The sequence below is a fragment of the Euphorbia lathyris genome, chromosome 5 (assembly GCF_963576675.1).
Source record: "Euphorbia lathyris chromosome 5, ddEupLath1.1, whole genome shotgun sequence".
Taxonomy (NCBI): domain Eukaryota; kingdom Viridiplantae; phylum Streptophyta; class Magnoliopsida; order Malpighiales; family Euphorbiaceae; genus Euphorbia; species Euphorbia lathyris.
This window is the reverse complement of record NC_088914.1, coordinates 65,814,708-65,832,459: the sequence shown is the minus strand read 5'-3', so window position 1 is coordinate 65,832,459 and position 17,752 is coordinate 65,814,708. Positions and strand designations below refer to the sequence as shown.

The window sequence follows — 17,752 nt, the reverse complement described above, 5'->3', positions numbered from 1 at the left end:
ATAATCCAAATTAGAAGGGAGAAAGTAAAAGAAAATGTATGATTTGGTATCAACCAAAATTGATAAAAAAAATTGCCCATGTCCATATACAAAATAGCACAAATATAGGCTCAATGTACAAAATAGTACCGATATAGGCTTAACGTTTAAAAAAGGTATCAATTTAGACCTCGAGAACAGATTGGACATGTCATTCCTATTACTTCGTTAAGTTATGTTATCGATGCCTAAATTGGTAACTTTTTTACACGTTAAGCCTATATTTGAGCTATTTTTATACATTGAGCCTAAATTGATACTTACCCAAATACCAGAAGCCTATTTTGGTACCTCATCCATAGAATAAACAATATAAAACTAGATAATATAGGAACTAGATATACAAGGATATAAAAACAACATAAAAAGAGAGGTAAGTTGATGCGTCCTCGGTGAAGACTCACTAAGGGATAAGTGTACCACGTCGTTATCAAGTAATAAATTTCTGGTCTAAGTCCAGGTTATCGTCCACAGGATTTATTTCTGCAAGTACCGAGCTACTCGATCTCGGATGTTATCTAGGCTTAGGGGGTTTTGAGTTGGTTTGTTTAAACTAATCTACTCCTAGGTTGAATTATACTAATCCTAGCTAAGTTATCTAATTCTAACTAAGTTATTCTACGCCTAACTAATTTACTCTACCCCTAATTGATCTTTCATTAATGAAATTATCCGAAGGAACATGGTATGAACGATAATAATGAAGATAGATTATCAAGTCTATTGAATAAAAACCTAATCTGAGTCACTTGTATTCAAGGCGATTAACCCTACTTACCCTCCTGAGGTTCCTAGCGCGTGATTCCCTAAGGCCGAAACTAGGTCTAAGGCTCAGTAAATTGGCGCTTAATCAACTAAGAGGTCGTCAATCTCCTAGGCTCTGACTAGGTCAGATTCAGCTCGCAATATGTGCCTACTAGATTTTGGGGCTTTTGAATGAGTTAAACCAATTGAATAAAGCGTAAGACAGAGATTAAACAAATAATCATAGAACAAAACAAGAGCTAATTTATTATTAAAGGCGAAGATAATTGTCACAAGATACAATAAGTCAAGTTCGGCAACTGTATCAAAGAGTACAAACAAGGAAAGATAAAAGGAGATACAAGAATCCCTTTCAGGGAACCTGTTTACTCTGCAGCCGGCGACTTAATCTTAAGGACGGACCTTGATAATTCCTCGAGGAAAAGCTTTGAAGGAGCTTCAATGGAGGTTGAAGAAGATATGGAGAAGATGGAGAGGAATTACAAGGGGAAAGCTAAAATAATTTATAAAAACGAAAGATCTCTAATTTACATTGGAAAAACTCTATTTATAGGCGTGGCTCGGCCCTCTTTTTGACCTATTTTCGTGTCCTTATTGATGTAGGAAGTCGTGGGGTCCATCGTGGCTTCGTGGGGGCGGAATTGGTCTTTTTAACCAATTCCCGCAGGTCTGCTCGCCGAGCAGGGCGAGCTGCTCGGCGAGCAGGCGCTACTCGCGATGAGCAGCGCCCTGCTCGGCGAGCAGGCACAGTGCCTGGGCAGTGCCTGGACGGTGCCTGGGCTGCTCGCCGAGCAGCGCCCGGGCTGCGCGCCGATGCTCAATTCGCCGAGCGACTGCCGGGGTCCCCGAGACACGATTTTTGCCTGAAATTGATCATGTTTTAACCTGCACACGCACATAAACTCCAAACAACATTAGTCCAAGGGCTAAATTGACCCGCCAATCGCTTATTTTGAGCAAACGCTTCGTTTGGTGATACTTTTGGCGGACCAATTAGCTTCAAAAGATAACGGAATTATACTATGCATGCTATTTTGGCCGTAATTGCCTAAATTGGTCATAAAACGGGCCTAAACAACGAAAAATAAATAAAACGTTTCCAATTCCTAGCTAACTCACACAAAAGCATTTAAATGCGAGAAATGCTCGCTTATTAACTAAATAATGCTAAAACCCGTCCTAAAACCTCCTCGCACTTAAAACTTTACTTGTCCCCAAGTAAACTAAAAAACTAAACCCGCAATCACAAGCAAGCTAGAAAACCTCCCGGTTTGACTAGGTGCTTGACACAATTTCGAGCATCTGTAATTACATGTTCAATTAAACGAGCTTGAGGGGATCGCTAAGTAAAACACCTCACCATAGGTAGTTCACTCATTCCACACAATTTTAGTGGCTAAAGTGTTTACTCTCGGCTTATGTTCTTGCTTAGGATTACGTTGATTTTGCACGTTCATCCGAGTTCCTCTACTATGCTATATGACTCCGATGATATCAAAAACAGCCTCGAATTGGGGTTGTAATGTGGTTAGAGGGTTAACGATACAACAAGGGTTAATAGTTCTAACGCTAGAAAAACAAAGTTAAAATAGCTTTAGCAAATGTGAAGTGACTGAGCTTTTTATTCATTATTTTTTTCCTTTTTTTTTCTTGAGACATTTTGATTTTAAGAACTGAGGAATGAAGTTCTCCTTTTTGTTCGTCTCTTTTCTTTTCTTTTTCTGTTTTTCTCTTTTTTTTTTCTTTTTGGATAGTGATGCTCAATCACTTCTTAGCCTTTTGGCTTGCTACTATGATGCCATAAACAAAGACAAAGCGCTAGAGGAAAACAAAGGCTCGATGTGAGCTTTGCAAAAACTTAGGGTTAAGTAACAAACCGAGTGATGGTTTGCAAAAATTGGGTTAGGACGAAAGAAAAATCTACAAACTACAAAAATATAGGCTCAAAGGGGCTTCCTAGAGTGGATGAAAAAGAGAAAATAAGGTAAAGAAAAAGGGTTAATTCTAATGAGGCTGATTTCATCGTTTATCATCTCAAATCATTGCATGTAGGTTCAACACAGTATTAGGTGCAAAATCTGTAATCTTCCACAAGTCAAAGCATTCACACAAAAATGTCAAGGAAAAGAGCTTTTTGATGTTCGCTCTTAGGCTCAAATTCAACTCACAATTCTTTGGGTTTCAATTTTGTGTTTACTAGTTCTCCCCAAACTCAAGTTTAACATCACATGCCTTCAATTCTTAAGTTATCTACCTAAGTAATGATTTTGACATTTCTTCAAAAGTAGGGTCTAAATGTAAACTTTAGCTCATGCTTTTACAGATAGAAGGTTTGTGTCCTACACCTAAACTAGTTGTCATGCAATTTTAGATTCGGTTCTCAGCCCTCAAAGACAAATAACGAAGTTTAGATTCGAAGGAGGTTCACGGTTTTAGGTCCTAAACATGCAAAACATAAATAAAACCCGAAAAACGCTAGACTAAACTAGACACGACGCAAAAAAAAATTAAAAATTATACAATTTTTGTAAGTTTGTCTACCCCTCCTCCTCACACTAAAAATATGCAATAAGTTCCAACATTGCATCACAAACCATAAAGTACAAGTGCAAAAAGTTAGGGTGGAGAAGAAAACTTACGGATTTTATCGCAATCGCCAAAAATTTGATGATTTGCGGTGCAATTATTTATTTATTTATTATTATTATTTTTCAGCTCCATTCGGGATTTTAAAAAAAAATCTCGAACAGTTTGCTTATCGCGGCCGAGCAGCAGTGCCCAGCGGCGGGCTGCGCGCCAGCGCCAAGCGACGGGCTGGGCGGCAGTGCCCAGCTCGGCGAGCTGGGCCTCCTGGGACAAAAAAATATATATTTTTTTAATTTTATTTTAAACCTGAAAACTTAAAAATAAAAAAATAAAATAAAATAAAATAAAAGAAAATAAAATAAAAGAAAACTAAACAACTAAAAAAAATATTTATTTATATTTTTTTTCTTTATTTTATTTTATTTTTATTTATTTATATTTTTTTTAAACGAACACTTTAAAAAAAACATAAAAGAAAACTAAAAAGGCTAAACTAAAATATCAATGTATAATCTAAATAAAATAAACCTGAAAAGTTTTATTAAAACTTGGGTTGCCTCCCAAGAAGCGCTACGTTATAGTCGGTGAGCTCGACATAGAATTCCCGCCTAGGTGTATGCTGACATTCGCGTCAGGAATTCAAATTCCTGAATAAATAATCCGTACCTGCAAAACGGATTATCAGTTTCAAAGATTTTTAATAAAAACAAAGGATAAAATTTAAATAAGTTATGAAAAAATTTAGTTTGCTCCCTTTTTGATTCCCTTGGTAAATCAAAGAGAATGAAAATTTCTGAACTTGGAGCAAAACCGAACTCTTCTATTTTTGGATTCTTCTCTAGAGGCTCAATTTCAACTGATTCCGGTATTAATATTGAAACTTTTGGTTTCTCATAATTAGGGATCAGTTCTTCATTGTTAATGGGAAAAGATATTACCTTATCAACCTGACCTACCAAATTGGGTTCTTTAATTGATTCGTCCGCGGTTGAATCAACTAGGATCCCTTTTTGTATGCATAAATTTTTAATTGAGGCATACAAATCGTCAGTTTGATCTTCGTGAGTAGATAGAAAGTTAAGTAAATGCGTAATAGACTCTTTATTTCCATTGTTTCTAGCCATTTTCTCAAAAAAAGAAGAATCATTAGAAATAACAATAAAAATTAAAAACAAATATTCACAAAAAGAAAAGTATAAAAACAAGTAGAAACGATTATAAACAAAGGGTAATAACAAGGAATGCCTAAACTAACAAATCGACCTTTGGTTCGATATTGCAGAAGAAATAAATCCCCGGCAACGGCGCCAAAAACTTGATGTGTCCTCGGTGAAGACTCACTAAGGGATAAGTGTACCCCGTCGTTATCAAGTAATAAATTTCTGGTCTAAGTCCAGGTTATCGTCCACAGGATTTATTTCTGCAAGTACCGAGCTACTCGATCTCGGATGTTATCTAGGCTTAGGGGGTTTTGAGTTGGTTTGTTTAAACTAATCTACTCCTAGGTTGAATTATACTAATCCTAGCTAAGTTATCTAATTCTAACTAAGTTATTCTACGCCTAACTAAGTTACTCTACCCTTAATTGATCTTTCATTAATGAAATTATCCGAAGGAACATGGTATGAACGATAATAATGAAGATAGATTATCAAGTCTATTGAATAAAAACCTAATCTGAGTCACTTGTATTCAAGGCGATTAACCCTACTTACCCTCCTGAGGTTCCTAGCGCGTGATTCCCTAAGGCCGAAACTAGGTCTAAGGCTCAGTAAATTGGCGCTTAATCAACTAAGAGGTCGTCAATCTCCTAGGCTCTGACTAGGTCAGATTCAGCTCGCAATATGTGCCTACTAGATTTTGGGGCTTTTGAATGAGTTAAACCAATTGCATAAAGCGTAAGACAGAGATTAAACAAATAATCATAGAACAAAACAAGAGCTAATTTATTATTAAAGGCGAAGATAATTGTCACAAGATACAATAAGTCAAGTTCGGCAACTGTATCAAAGAGTACAAACAAGGAAAGATAAAAGGAGATACAAAAATCCCTTTCAGGGAACCTGTTTACTCTGCAGCCGGCGACTTAATCTTAAGGACGGACCTTGATAATTCCTCGAGGAAAAGCTTTGAAGGAGCTTCAATGGAGGTTGAAGAAGAAATGGAGAAGATGGAGAGGAATTACAAGGGGAAAGCTAAAATAATTTACAAAAACGAAAGATCTCTAATTTACATTGGAAAAACTCTATTTATAGGCGTGGCTCGGCCCTCTTTTTGACCTATTTTCGTGTCCTTATTGATGTAGGAAGTCGTGGGGTCCATCGTGGCTTCGTGGGGGCGGAATTGGTCTTTTTGACCAATTCCCGCAGGTCTGCTCGCCGAGCAGGGCGAGCTGCTCGGCGAGCAGGCGCTACTCGCGACGAGCAGCGCCCTGCTCGGCGAGCAGGCCTCTGGTGGCCTGCTCGGCGAGCAGGCACAGCCTGCTCGGCGAGCAGACACAGTGCCTGGGCAGTGCCTGGGCGGTGCCTGGGCAGTGCCTGGGCTGCTCGCCGAGCAGCGCCCGGGCTGCGCGCCGATGCTCAATTCGCCGAGCGACTGCCGGGGGTCCCCGAGACACGATTTTTGCATGAAATGGATCATGTTTTAACCTGCACACGCACATAAACTCCAAACAACATTAGTCCAAGGGCTAAATTGACTCGCCAATTGCTTATTTTGAGCAAACGCTTCGTTTGGTGCGATGTTGAGCGATTTCCGCAAGTGCACGGTTTCGCTTGTAGTAATAAAAATATCGATCCCACAGGGATACGTTTTTTAACGAAAAACTTATTTTTGAATCTGTTAATTTCGAACTTGTTAGATTTACTATTGAATGTAAATGAAAAGTGAAATTTGTCTAATTGAATTTAGGAAATTGTTTAATTGAGTTTGTGGACTTTGAGTATTTGAAAATGCTGTAATAAGATTTTATATTAGAATATATCGATTGTTAGAAAGATCTTCTGATTTAGGGATGAATTTTACAAAACAGGAACATTTAGAACTTTTAGAAAAACAAATGAATGTATTCATTTGCATTAAGCGAAGAAAACAACTTAAACTTTGTATCAATTATGATGATGAAATAAATGACGGAACCTCTAATTAATTGGCTTCGAACGCGACAAAACCCTTTCGGGATAGTTGCCCTTAATCAAATTAAAACTCTTTCGAGATGATAATTTGCCCAAGTGTTCAACAAAGTTTCCTTGTAATGATTTTGAATTTAACTACGTTTTAATGAAAACACCAGCAATCACTTTAGTGGATTGGTTACCATAAGTGCTGCATAACGATTTATCGAATAGAACGGACTTTATTAGATGAAATATAAATTGATACAAGTTTACAGAGAACATGGAGCATCGAGTTCTTCGAGGGCGTGCAAGTGAACGGCTGATCAGTCCTTTCCTTGGGTTTCCTTAGAGGTTGTCAGGCTCAGGGGCGAACACTCTACTCAATCTTCTCGTTGTAACTTCATAATAGGGATTCGGTCGGCCACTACCAAAATGCAAACTAAAACTGGAACAATGTCTAAACGCTACTGAGTTGTAATTAAACTATAAACAATATGTGTACCTCATCTTGTTTTGTACAGAATCTAATTTCTAACTCTCGAACTATTTTTACTTAGAACTTAGACATTAGTTCTACGTTCTGATTCTATATCTATATTACATAACATTACATCACTTTTTCTCAACACCAACTCTTTATTTATAGATGTTAAAGGGTTGAGATTGAAGTGATGTGTCTTTTGTGAAAAATTGTATCTGTTGGTTAAGAGTCGTGTCCGTTGTGAAAGGACGTCTTTATCCACTTGAACGAACGTGTTTCTTGGATTTCAACATGTGTTAAATGCACTTTGGTGGAATTTCTGCACTTACCGAGAATGCGAATCCTCGGCCGTGAATGGGGGAGCATTAAGTTGAGCTTTGGACGAAGGGAGGAAGTAGCTGAACCACGCGTGTCGCGACCGCGGGTGGGGGATTCACTGTCGCGGCACGGTGCGTTTTTCACTTCTTTGCTCTCGTTCGTGTCCTTGACTTGGCGCTTTTGATTTACGTCGTCTTTGACTCCTTTTGTAGGGTTTTTCTTCTGTTTTTGATCCTTTTTCGTTCATATTTGGATTTTACCAAATATTTAGGTACCTTGCAAGAAAGAAAGATATTTGAGAGTAAAAGTAATCTAAACAGATATAAACAACACAGATTTGTGATAAAAATGATGTAAATATTAATGATATTTTAGGTATATTTTGGGCTTAACATGCGACTTTTGGCGGACCAATTAGCTTCAAAAGATAACGGAATTATACTATGCATGCTATTTTGGCCGTAATTGCCTAAATTGGTCATAAAACGAGCCTAAACAACGAAAAATAAATAAAACGTTTCCAATTCCTAGCTAACTCACAAAAGCATTTAAATGCGAGAAATGCTCGTTTATTAACTAAATAATGCTAAAACCCGTTCTAAAACCGTACCCAAAGATAGGGGTTTTTGACCCCTATCATAAGTTCATCACAATTTTGACAAAACTATCCTAGATTTCTCATATCAGCATAAAAATCGTTCTCGTCTAACTTTCTTAGCCTGTCAACTATATGAGAAGTTCTACATGCACAAATAGAAGCATACAATTACATTACAAACTCATTGCCAAATTAGCCTAATCAATTACCCAATAGATGCTTCAAAAAAATTACCCAAATAGACAACACAAATCAATTATCAAAGCTTAACCTGGAGAAACTTATGGAAAGAAATAAACTCAAACAGAGTAACCTAACCTATTACCCAAATAGACAGCATTATCACATTAGCATACTAATTAAACCAATTACCAAACATATTAGAATAACCAGAACCAAATGCCCAGAATATTTACAAACAAAATTATATTAGATACCTAATTATAATATGTGAAGCAATTACCAACAGTTAACCAAAATTAATTTAGGGAAACATAATCCAAATCGAAACAAAACAAAGGAGAACTTGGGTTGACATTTTTTCAAACTAAACTCATAGTTGTTGTAATGGTGAACAACGCTCGATAACTAGAGGATCAAGCGCCAACATCAGAGACTCCAAAAGAGAGAGAGAGAGAGAGAGATGCATTACCATAGAAGAGAGAACCTACTATCTAAAGAAGTTGTGGGTAAAGGGTGAGAAGCAGGATGCTCTGCGTGAAGGAGTTTCTCTTTGTCTAAGAGGGATGGGGAGCATTGGTTCCTGAAAAGTCAGGATATCGTGAAGGAGGAGTGCACTGCCAAATGTAGATGATTTTTTTTTCTATTATTATTATTTATTGAAAAAAGTGTATATTTTTAATAATTAAATTAATTATAATATGTTTTTAATATTTGGCAACGTCAATCCGTTGTAGCCAATAAATAAATATTAAACACAACAATAATTTGTCGTTGCTATATATGTCTTATTTTACTGCAACGACCCCGTTATTGCCAAACATGATGCAATAATTCTCACTCCCGCCTCCGCGAAAAGTATGTGGAGGGAAAGGCAAAAATATATGGAGGGAAAATATTTGGTGAATTATATTTCGCAACGACCCAAAACATTTGTTACCAAAAATATGTTTCGCAACGACGGAGTCTGTAGCTATATATATATTAATGTATATATTTTCAATTAATCTAATAAAATTATACTGCAACAACATGATGTCGTTGCTGTAACTTCTTCCATTAACCGCAGCAACCTGGTGTCGTTGCAGTAAATGGTGATATATATAGCAACGACAATTATTTGTAGCTGTAAATGAAATAATTTATGGCAATAAACTTCTTGTTGCCAAATATATTGCCTGTTTTGCAAATTTCTTACCTTGCGAACTTTTTTTAAAGAGAGTGTGGAAACATTTACCGTAACAACCTTTGGCAACGACCAAAGTATTTTCGTTACTAAAGTTATTTTTTAGCAACGTCATTTTATTGGCGTTGCCAATATTTGTTGCCAAAAATCGATTTTCTTGTAGTGTACTGAGTCCGCTCATCTGCCGACTTCCCTCTGGATACACACGTAACGAATGATTGTGCTGACCAGTTAATCCAGCCTTAGCCTTTATCCCCCAGCCAGTAAGGTCTGACCGTTGATAGGCTTTAATCTCAAAGCTACACCTGCACGCTTTAGTTTTAGTTTTTCGTATTAACCCTGCGTCATCTGTTTTTCCTCTGTAGCGTTCACCCCGTGAACATCTCAATTGCTTTTACTTTCCACCATGTTTATGCGAAGATATTATAATCTCAAACCCAATTCGAATAGCTACCTGTTTTGCCCAAGTAACATCATCTTCACACGAAGGGAAAACGGTGTCCGTTATAAAACGAGAACTGTAATCAATGTCGTCGGGTTACCAATCTTCTAACGGTTCCTGAATATATAAAAAATGCATAATATGTATTAACAATACGCGCAAAAATATTAAAAAATGGCATTCGGGTGCATAATAGGTAGTAACAATACGTATAAAAATTAAAAAATATAAATTTAGGGCTTAGTCGGGCAGCCTGCACGTTAAAAATTACAATTCCGAGCTTGTTCGGGTCTCGTATAGGCTGCCCCGTTAAAATGCAAAAAATGGGACAAATTATGCCTAAAGGGGCAGCTTGCCCGTTCCACCGTAGGTGGGAACGGGCAGGGCACGCTGCTCGTCCGATGGCGGAACGAGCGCTGCGTGCCCCCCGTTCCGCAGGCCAAACGGGCAGCGCGCGCTGCTCGTTCGGCTGGCCGAACGAGCGACGCATGCTGCTCGTTCCGCAAGCCGAACGAGCGGCGCATGCCGCTCGTTCGGACGGCCGAACGGGCAGTTCGTCCGTTCAGCCGTGCGGACGAGCGACATTCGTCGCCCGTTTAGGCCAAATTCATTCTAAAAAAAACTTCAAAATTTAATAAACGAAATTTTTATTTAAATTTATATCGTAGGATTACCTCGTGTTCGAAATCATTGTCTTCGGAAATGCTCGGGTCCATTTTCGTCCAATTCGGGTTTTTAGGCTTAGAAGAGAAAGAGAGGGAAAAAAAAATTTTGGTTTTTGAAAAAAAAATTATGAGAAGGGCATAAATATCAAAAGGGTGCGGTAGGTGAAAAATTTTTTGCGGTATATAGCAATACCTTTTTAAATTGCAAACTTACTAATTAAATTTGTATTCTAATATTGTGTTATTTTTATTAGATAATACAATTAATCACTAATATATTAAAAATATACATTATACAGTGCTTCCAATTTTGGAGGCCTTATTCTCTTTCGTAAAGGCATTGTCGGCTCTTGTATGTTGTTAGGATAGGAACTCAAATCAATTTTAATTGATTTATTATTATTATTATATGCTTTAACTTAAGAATTCTTTAAAATGCTAAGGATTGGCAACTAAAATTTATAATTAATGTTATGGTACTTCGGTCTTCGGACAGCTCTTTTATGGCATATCGCACTAGGATTTTAACTTTTTTAGCAATAAGCTTTAGCTCTTCAGTTGGCATTATTCTGGTCTTGTGAGTTAAACTGTGTCAATATTCTTTTTTATTGTGATTCTTTATTTGTAGTCCATAGTGTCAATTCTGAAACGTTATTGTTGGAATTTGGTAACGTTATACAGGATTGTAGAGTCATATTAAATAGCAGATACGATTTTAAAATGTCTTTCACATCTAAACTAACGAAAATAAAAGTACATGTTGTTGCACGTCATGTCCTGATCAATTCTAGTGAGTTCGTGTCATTTTCTGCTCCGGTCTGGCTGCAGGAAATTCTCTATCATATATGATGCTCGTTCTTGATTAATTGAATTTTCTTTCTTTAAAAAAAATATAATTATGCTTTGTAACTTAATTTCAATATCAGTAATTTAAATTCAGTTTAGTTAAGTTCAGTAGTTTTCAGTTTAGTTCAATTCAGTAATTTATCATTATTTATTATAATTATTTATATATAATTTATTATTATTCATTATAATTTATAATTTATTATTATTTATTATAATTTACAATTTATAATTTATTATTATTTATATATAATTTATAATTTATTATATATATAATTAGTGGATGCAACTTGTCTGAAAATTTTGCGAGAAGTAAATAAATATCATATCAATATGTATATGTTACAATTTGTATTTTTAGCTTAATTAAACTCATTTTTATTTGATATTGAAGATATTAAATTATTATTATTAGTAGTAGTAGAATCATTATTGATATTTTTAAAGTCTAATATTATTATTATTGTTAAGTTCAATTCAGTTAAATAGCATTCAGTTTAGTTTAGTTTATTTAATTTTAAATTTTGTATAATATAATGGTGTCAAAATAAAAACATTGCCTTTCTCCTTTCCTTTCATGTTATTTTCTGAAACCAATAATTTAGTTCTTGTCAAAATAAAAACATTGTTCAATTTTTTTTATTACAGTCTAAATGCAGAAAATCCACACACATATATATATAAAGTTGCCCAAGGGACACTCAATTAAAGAATTATCTAAAATATATAAAACAAAGTAGTATTTAGCAAGGTAAGGTGTGATGATGTTGTTTCTACGCAAAATCTTAGTGCAATCTATATATAATATAAAACAGTGACGATGGACTTGAGGTGTCACTTCCTCCTTTTTTACTGATAAAAAATATAATATATTAACTTTAGTTATATTATTATATTTATTTATAAAAATATTATTTTATCCGTACTATATCTAAGAGTTCTACAGGATTTAAATTAATCCCTAAAATCTCTCTAATTCTCTGCATATCTATATCTAAAAGTTCTACATAATTTAAATTAGTCCCTAAAATCTCTCTATTTCTTTGCATATTTATATCTATATATAATATAAAACAGTAACGATAGAACTGAGGTGTCACTTCCTCCTTTTTTATATCATTAATTGTAATTATTAATTATATTTTTGTTAATATTTATATATTAAGATGAATCCGTGCATCGCACGGGTCAAAAACTAGTGTTTTATCATTTTGTGTCGCACCACCCATACTCTTTACCTCATCCTTTTAATTTATACCAATATCCTCCTTGTACCTAGGACTTTATATTTCTTATATTTATACCCAATAATTTCAATATATTTTCTTTCATCTTTATTTATTCATAATTCAACTAATACCACGGTTTGATTGTTTTAGAACTTTTTTATTATAGACACGAGTATTATTATTATTGATGTTTTTTTAATAAAGTTTATATTGATTCCTAGTCATTACATAACTAAATAAATCAGATTTTAATTTCCGATTTAATAAAAAAAAATAGTTAAGGTAATACATAGATGGCATGAATAAATTTTTTGAGCCGTTTGTTGACATTAATAGCAGCAAGAATAAAATGCAAAAAAGCGTGTGTGAATTAATGGAAAACAGGACATCATAATTTGATTGAAGCAATATAATAATACATTGGGTTGTCCCCAAGTCAAGTTTTGTTGTACTAATTATTCAAATTCCACACATATACATATGCTTTCATACACGCATTGCACACATATATACTTTATTGTATTCTTATTTGGAATACATATATAAATATCACCCCCAAATCTTTTAACATTTTTCCCTGACATTGATAATTTTCGGTGGAAACCTATATGTTGACGATGGTTCTCTAGATACACTCTGTCAATTAAATTAGAGATAAGAGACAGAATAATTAAATTAGAGATAAGAGACGGAATATAAAAAGAGTCTCAACTCTTTACTTGATTGCCAAGTAATGGTATTTATAAACTTTAGACCACTAGTAAAAAGGCTTCAGTATTTTAGAGGCCTTAAACAATATTATACTCGCTTTTTTTATAAATCTAAATTTAATAAATATAACTTAATTAATTCTTAAATGGTTAAAGAAGAATCAAGTAAGAATCAAACTTTTGAAGAAATTTACAGAGTATGTAGGAGTTAACAATTATAATATTATGGGATGATATGATATCAAATCATTTGGGCTTTTATTAAGAAGACACATCATGATCCGAAAACATCAGATGGGTCTTGGCCCATTCAAGATAATGGTAATTTTCAGTCTCAACCGAAGCTCGACCAAAGTTAAGGCATCGGCCATCTTAACATTGCCGAATGCGGTCTTTAGAGGAATGTTTGGAGACATGTGGACTAATAAACACGTTGGACTCCAACCACACGCTCTTTACTTTCATAAATATGTCGGTATGCAAAGATAAGATCCAATGGCCTATCATACGCTGCCACGTGTCCAATATACGACTCTAATTATCTATAAATAGTAGAAGTATCCCAAGATTCCAGATATCTGATTTCTTAATCACTTGACTTCATTCATTTATTTCGATTGGATATTCTCTCTAATATCACTAACTTTAGTATCAAAGAGGGTTCGTCGGGCTCCGACCCTTTTTCTGACGGTTGTTGTGATTTCAGGTGACTGAAACTTTGATCAAAGATCAATCATCTAGAAATACAGTAATATTTTGATGCAGTGAGCGTGAATGTTATTTCGTAGTAGAATGGTTTATGTTCATTCATGTGTTGTACATCCCACAATTGAGCATGTTCTTCAACAGGTTACTTCATAGATTGCTCAACCAATCCTTCAGTCTCCAGCTCCATTCAGTCAAAGAATGGAGGATTTGCCCAGTTCTTCAGCTACTCCTAATCGTGGCTTATTGGATTCCAGCAATCATCCAATTCCGCCTCTTTTTGTTACACCAATGCTTGATCAACAAATTGAGGTTTGTTTGGGGTCATTGGAACCGGAACAACGTTGTTTCGTTGACAACCTTATGAAGTAATTAATCTATAATATGGACTCTGTACAAGAGTCAATAGCTGAGCATGCTTCACAAATGGAGGCATTGGAATTATTGGAAGCAAGGAAGAGTGGTAGATACGAAGAAGGAGGTAGTTCCATTGCTTATCCTACAGGACATCACACCACAAAGACATGTCCTAGAAAGAAAGATCTTTCTGTAGAGTCTCAACCGGATAGAGTGAGAGGCAAGTCTAGAGAAAGATCTGATAGTCCTCAGTATAGAAGGTACATCATTCACCTTCTCTGGTGCGGCCAAAGCGGGCAGCTAGAGGAAGAGATTCAAGGTCCCCAAAGAGACGAATATATGATCATCATGATTCTCCCGAATCATTCATTCAATGTCATGATTCTCACAAAGGTGGCTCAGGAGTACCTAAATCTCTTAATCATCACGATTTGGACCGGACGAAGCAAAGACCGGAGGAACTTTCGTTGAAGGACGAGATGTTGAATCTCATTAAGAGAGAGCTTCAGTAGGCTATGAAGGACGAGGGATTCCAGTCCAAAGGTTCGGTGGCAATAGAAACTGAAACTCCTTTGAGTGCGGACATCATGGGCCAACCAATGCTCAGGGGGTTTAAGTACCCATTATTGAAAGATTATAATGGAATGACTAACCTCACTCTTCATATCAAGAATTTCCAGAGGGCTCTCTAGACTACTACTGCTACTAATGCAGTAACGTGTAGACTCTGTTTGACAACATTAAGAGATTCGGTTGCCTATTGCTAGGCCCAACTCTTACCTGGATCTATTCGGTCCGTTAAGCAAATGCTTCAAGAGTTCTGTAACCACTTTATCACTTCCATTCCTGAAAGTAAAACCATGTAAGATCTGAATTATTTGGTCGAAGAGCTAAATGAATTATTCAAGGAATGTGTATAACGATTTTAGACGGTCGCAATTCAAATCAAAAATCTGAACATTGATGTGTAGGCAGGAAACTGTCGAAGTAAGGATTTATAGTATTCAGATTTTTTGATACGTTGTTGTGTGATCGTTCGTATCACAAATTCACTATACTATTCAAAAAATTTGAGTGATTTTTGAGTTTTAAAATGGATGGTTGTTTTTTTGGTGAATAAAATGGATGGTTGTTTGACAATGGTTAATGTTATAAATTAAGCATAGTTTTAGTTTTAGAGGTAGTGGAGGGGGAAGTGGAGCCTACAAGGTTCCGTACCATGGCCCGGACAATAGGGTAGTTGTACCTTTACACGTACACCGTCTTTCCCATTATAAAATAAAGCGCTCCCTCTCCTCCTTCGCCTCCATCAATCTCTCTTTTTCTCCTCCGAGTTTCTATTTTCTTCTCACACATGGTAGGAGGACTTTCCTCCTCCTCTACTGCTTCTTCTTCTTCTTCCATTTCCATTTCCACTTCCACTTATGGAGAGTCCAGATTTTTCACCTCCTCACGTCGACGCTTCTCGCCCCTCCCTCGGCTTCCCTCTCGGCACCGCCTTGCTCTTGATTATCATCTTCACCTTGAGCGGTATTTTCTCCTGCTGTTATCACTGGGATAAGCTCAGATCACTCCGTCGATCTTTCTCCTCCGACGATCCTTTCGACCACGATCTCGAGGCTTCACCGTCTTCCAAACCGAAGCCTCTGCATCCTGTAATTTTTTTTCACTCTCTGTTACTACTGTTACTCAGATTCAATCAATTGACTATATAAATTTCGAGTTTAGAAACTAATCTTGTGTTTTGATTGATTTTTTGTGTAGGATTTTAAGAAAAATCAAAGCCAAAGCTTACCGGTGCTGATGCCCGGAGATCGGATTCCCAAATTTATTGCATTGCCGTGTCCGTGTGAGCCACCGCGGGCGGAGAGTGTGATTATTGAAGTGCCGAAGCCGCCTAAACCGCCGCGATTTCCGGTGCCTTTGTATTAGTATATGGAGTATAATTTGGGTTGCGTAAATCGGAGCTTAATTATTAAAGCAGATGGATCGATTGAGCATTTAATTTAATGTAGATAAAGGAAAAATTGTTCAGTTTAGTGATTTTTCTTTTTTAGTATTTTTGCTTTTGGTTAAAAAAGAAAAGAAGAAAAAGAAAAAAAAGAAAAGGTTAGAATGATTTTAGTGTTAGGTCTGTTTCTACTGTAAGATTCTGCATTTTTTTACTCAGTTGTGAAATGAAACTATTCCTGTAATTTTGGAGGAATATTTTGCTGGTTTATTTTCTCAATTTCTCTATATCCAAATCAAATTTTAAATAACAAATTAGTCTGAATATAATTAATTGCAATGTTTAAAAATTTGTTAAATTAGTTTAATTTGTCAACTATTAGCAACTAATTTAATACATAAATTTAAATTTGGATTAAAATGATTTTGTATATGCTGTTTTAACCCTTAATTCATACACTTTGTTTGTATTCTTAGAATTGGAATGCTGACTGCAGAAAGCAGAATGCTGTTTCTCCCAAATCTAAGCCCCACTCTGTTTTCGTTTATTTTACTGCATTTGTTTTAACTAATATGAATTACTTAGGATCCTTTTTAACTTCACTCAACATCAAATGTATTATTATGTTCCAATGATTTTATTGATCAATCAAAATTTTAGTTAGCTTTAATTGTCAAACAAAAAAAAAAAAATTACCGCAAACCTTCACAATTAAAAATAATTTTGATTGTGCAATTTTTTCTCTAATATTGGTAAGTTTTACCTTGTAATTTTGTTAAGTTTATTCAGTTTCAAACACCATTAAAAAAAGCAGAAGTATTTTGACGTAGCGAAATAAAAACAAAAACAGTTCTTGATTACCAAAGTTGAACCTTACAATAAGGGAAATATGAAAAATAACGTCAAAACATTAAATTGCATTTTTTAAAACTTAAACCATGGAATTTGATCAAAAAGGCGTCTAGCTCACGAGCAAAGCTTATCACTTTGATCTGTGGTGTGACTCCAATAAAAATAGGATCCAAAAATATCAAAATATGAAACCTCAAAATTGATAGAAATTACTAATTTACCATTATATGAAATCCTTCCATAAACTTGCAAACTTGCAAGCTTGCTCTCCAACCGTATCATATTTTATTCTCATATTTTACATTAATAGTTGGTTCTTAGGTTTTTTTATGTTAATAAAATTTCATAATAGAATTACAAATTAATATTTTCAAATTCAATAAAATATTTATATTTTTTTTTATCCAATTCGTACATAACACAATATAATTTTTTATTTATTTTTCAAATTTATTTACATGTATCACATATTTGTGATCTATTACCGATAAGTGATAAAATGACAAATATATACAACATAAATGAGTTGATGAATTATTTCATATTTTGTTGTTATTATCAATATTAGGATAAAAGTGCATAATTTTAAACGTTAGAAATAAAATTGCTTTTAACTAACAACGTTTACACTTAATCCTATTAAAAAATAATAACTTTTTTATAATTAAAGTAGTAATAATGCAATTGGAATATATGTAAGACAGAATAAAATAGATTCGAAGTGGA

At 35.0% G+C, this 17,752-nt stretch overlaps 1 protein-coding gene across 1 annotated transcript; it reads left to right on the top strand.

Moving 5' to 3' along the window:
- Positions 1-15,532: 15,532 nt before the first annotated feature.
- Positions 15,533-16,444, top strand: LOC136229976 (uncharacterized protein At5g65660). Its single transcript, XM_066018865.1, has 2 exons — positions 15,533-15,878; positions 15,988-16,444. The coding sequence occupies exons 1-2, from the start codon at positions 15,648-15,650 to the stop codon at positions 16,153-16,155; spliced, it is 399 nt and encodes a 132-aa protein (XP_065874937.1). The 5' UTR covers positions 15,533-15,647; the 3' UTR covers positions 16,156-16,444.
- Positions 16,445-17,752: the final 1,308 nt, after the last annotated feature.

Bases quoted from the DNA above. Each gene is read 5' to 3' on its own strand.
- LOC136229976 (XM_066018865.1), top strand. From the start codon at position 15,648: ATGGAGAGTCCAGATTTTTCACCTCCTCACGTCGACGCTTCTCGCCCC. The intron at 15,879-15,987 runs GTAATTTTTTTT...TTTTTTGTGTAG, and splicing joins AACCGAAGCCTCTGCATCCT to GATTTTAAGAAAAATCAAAG.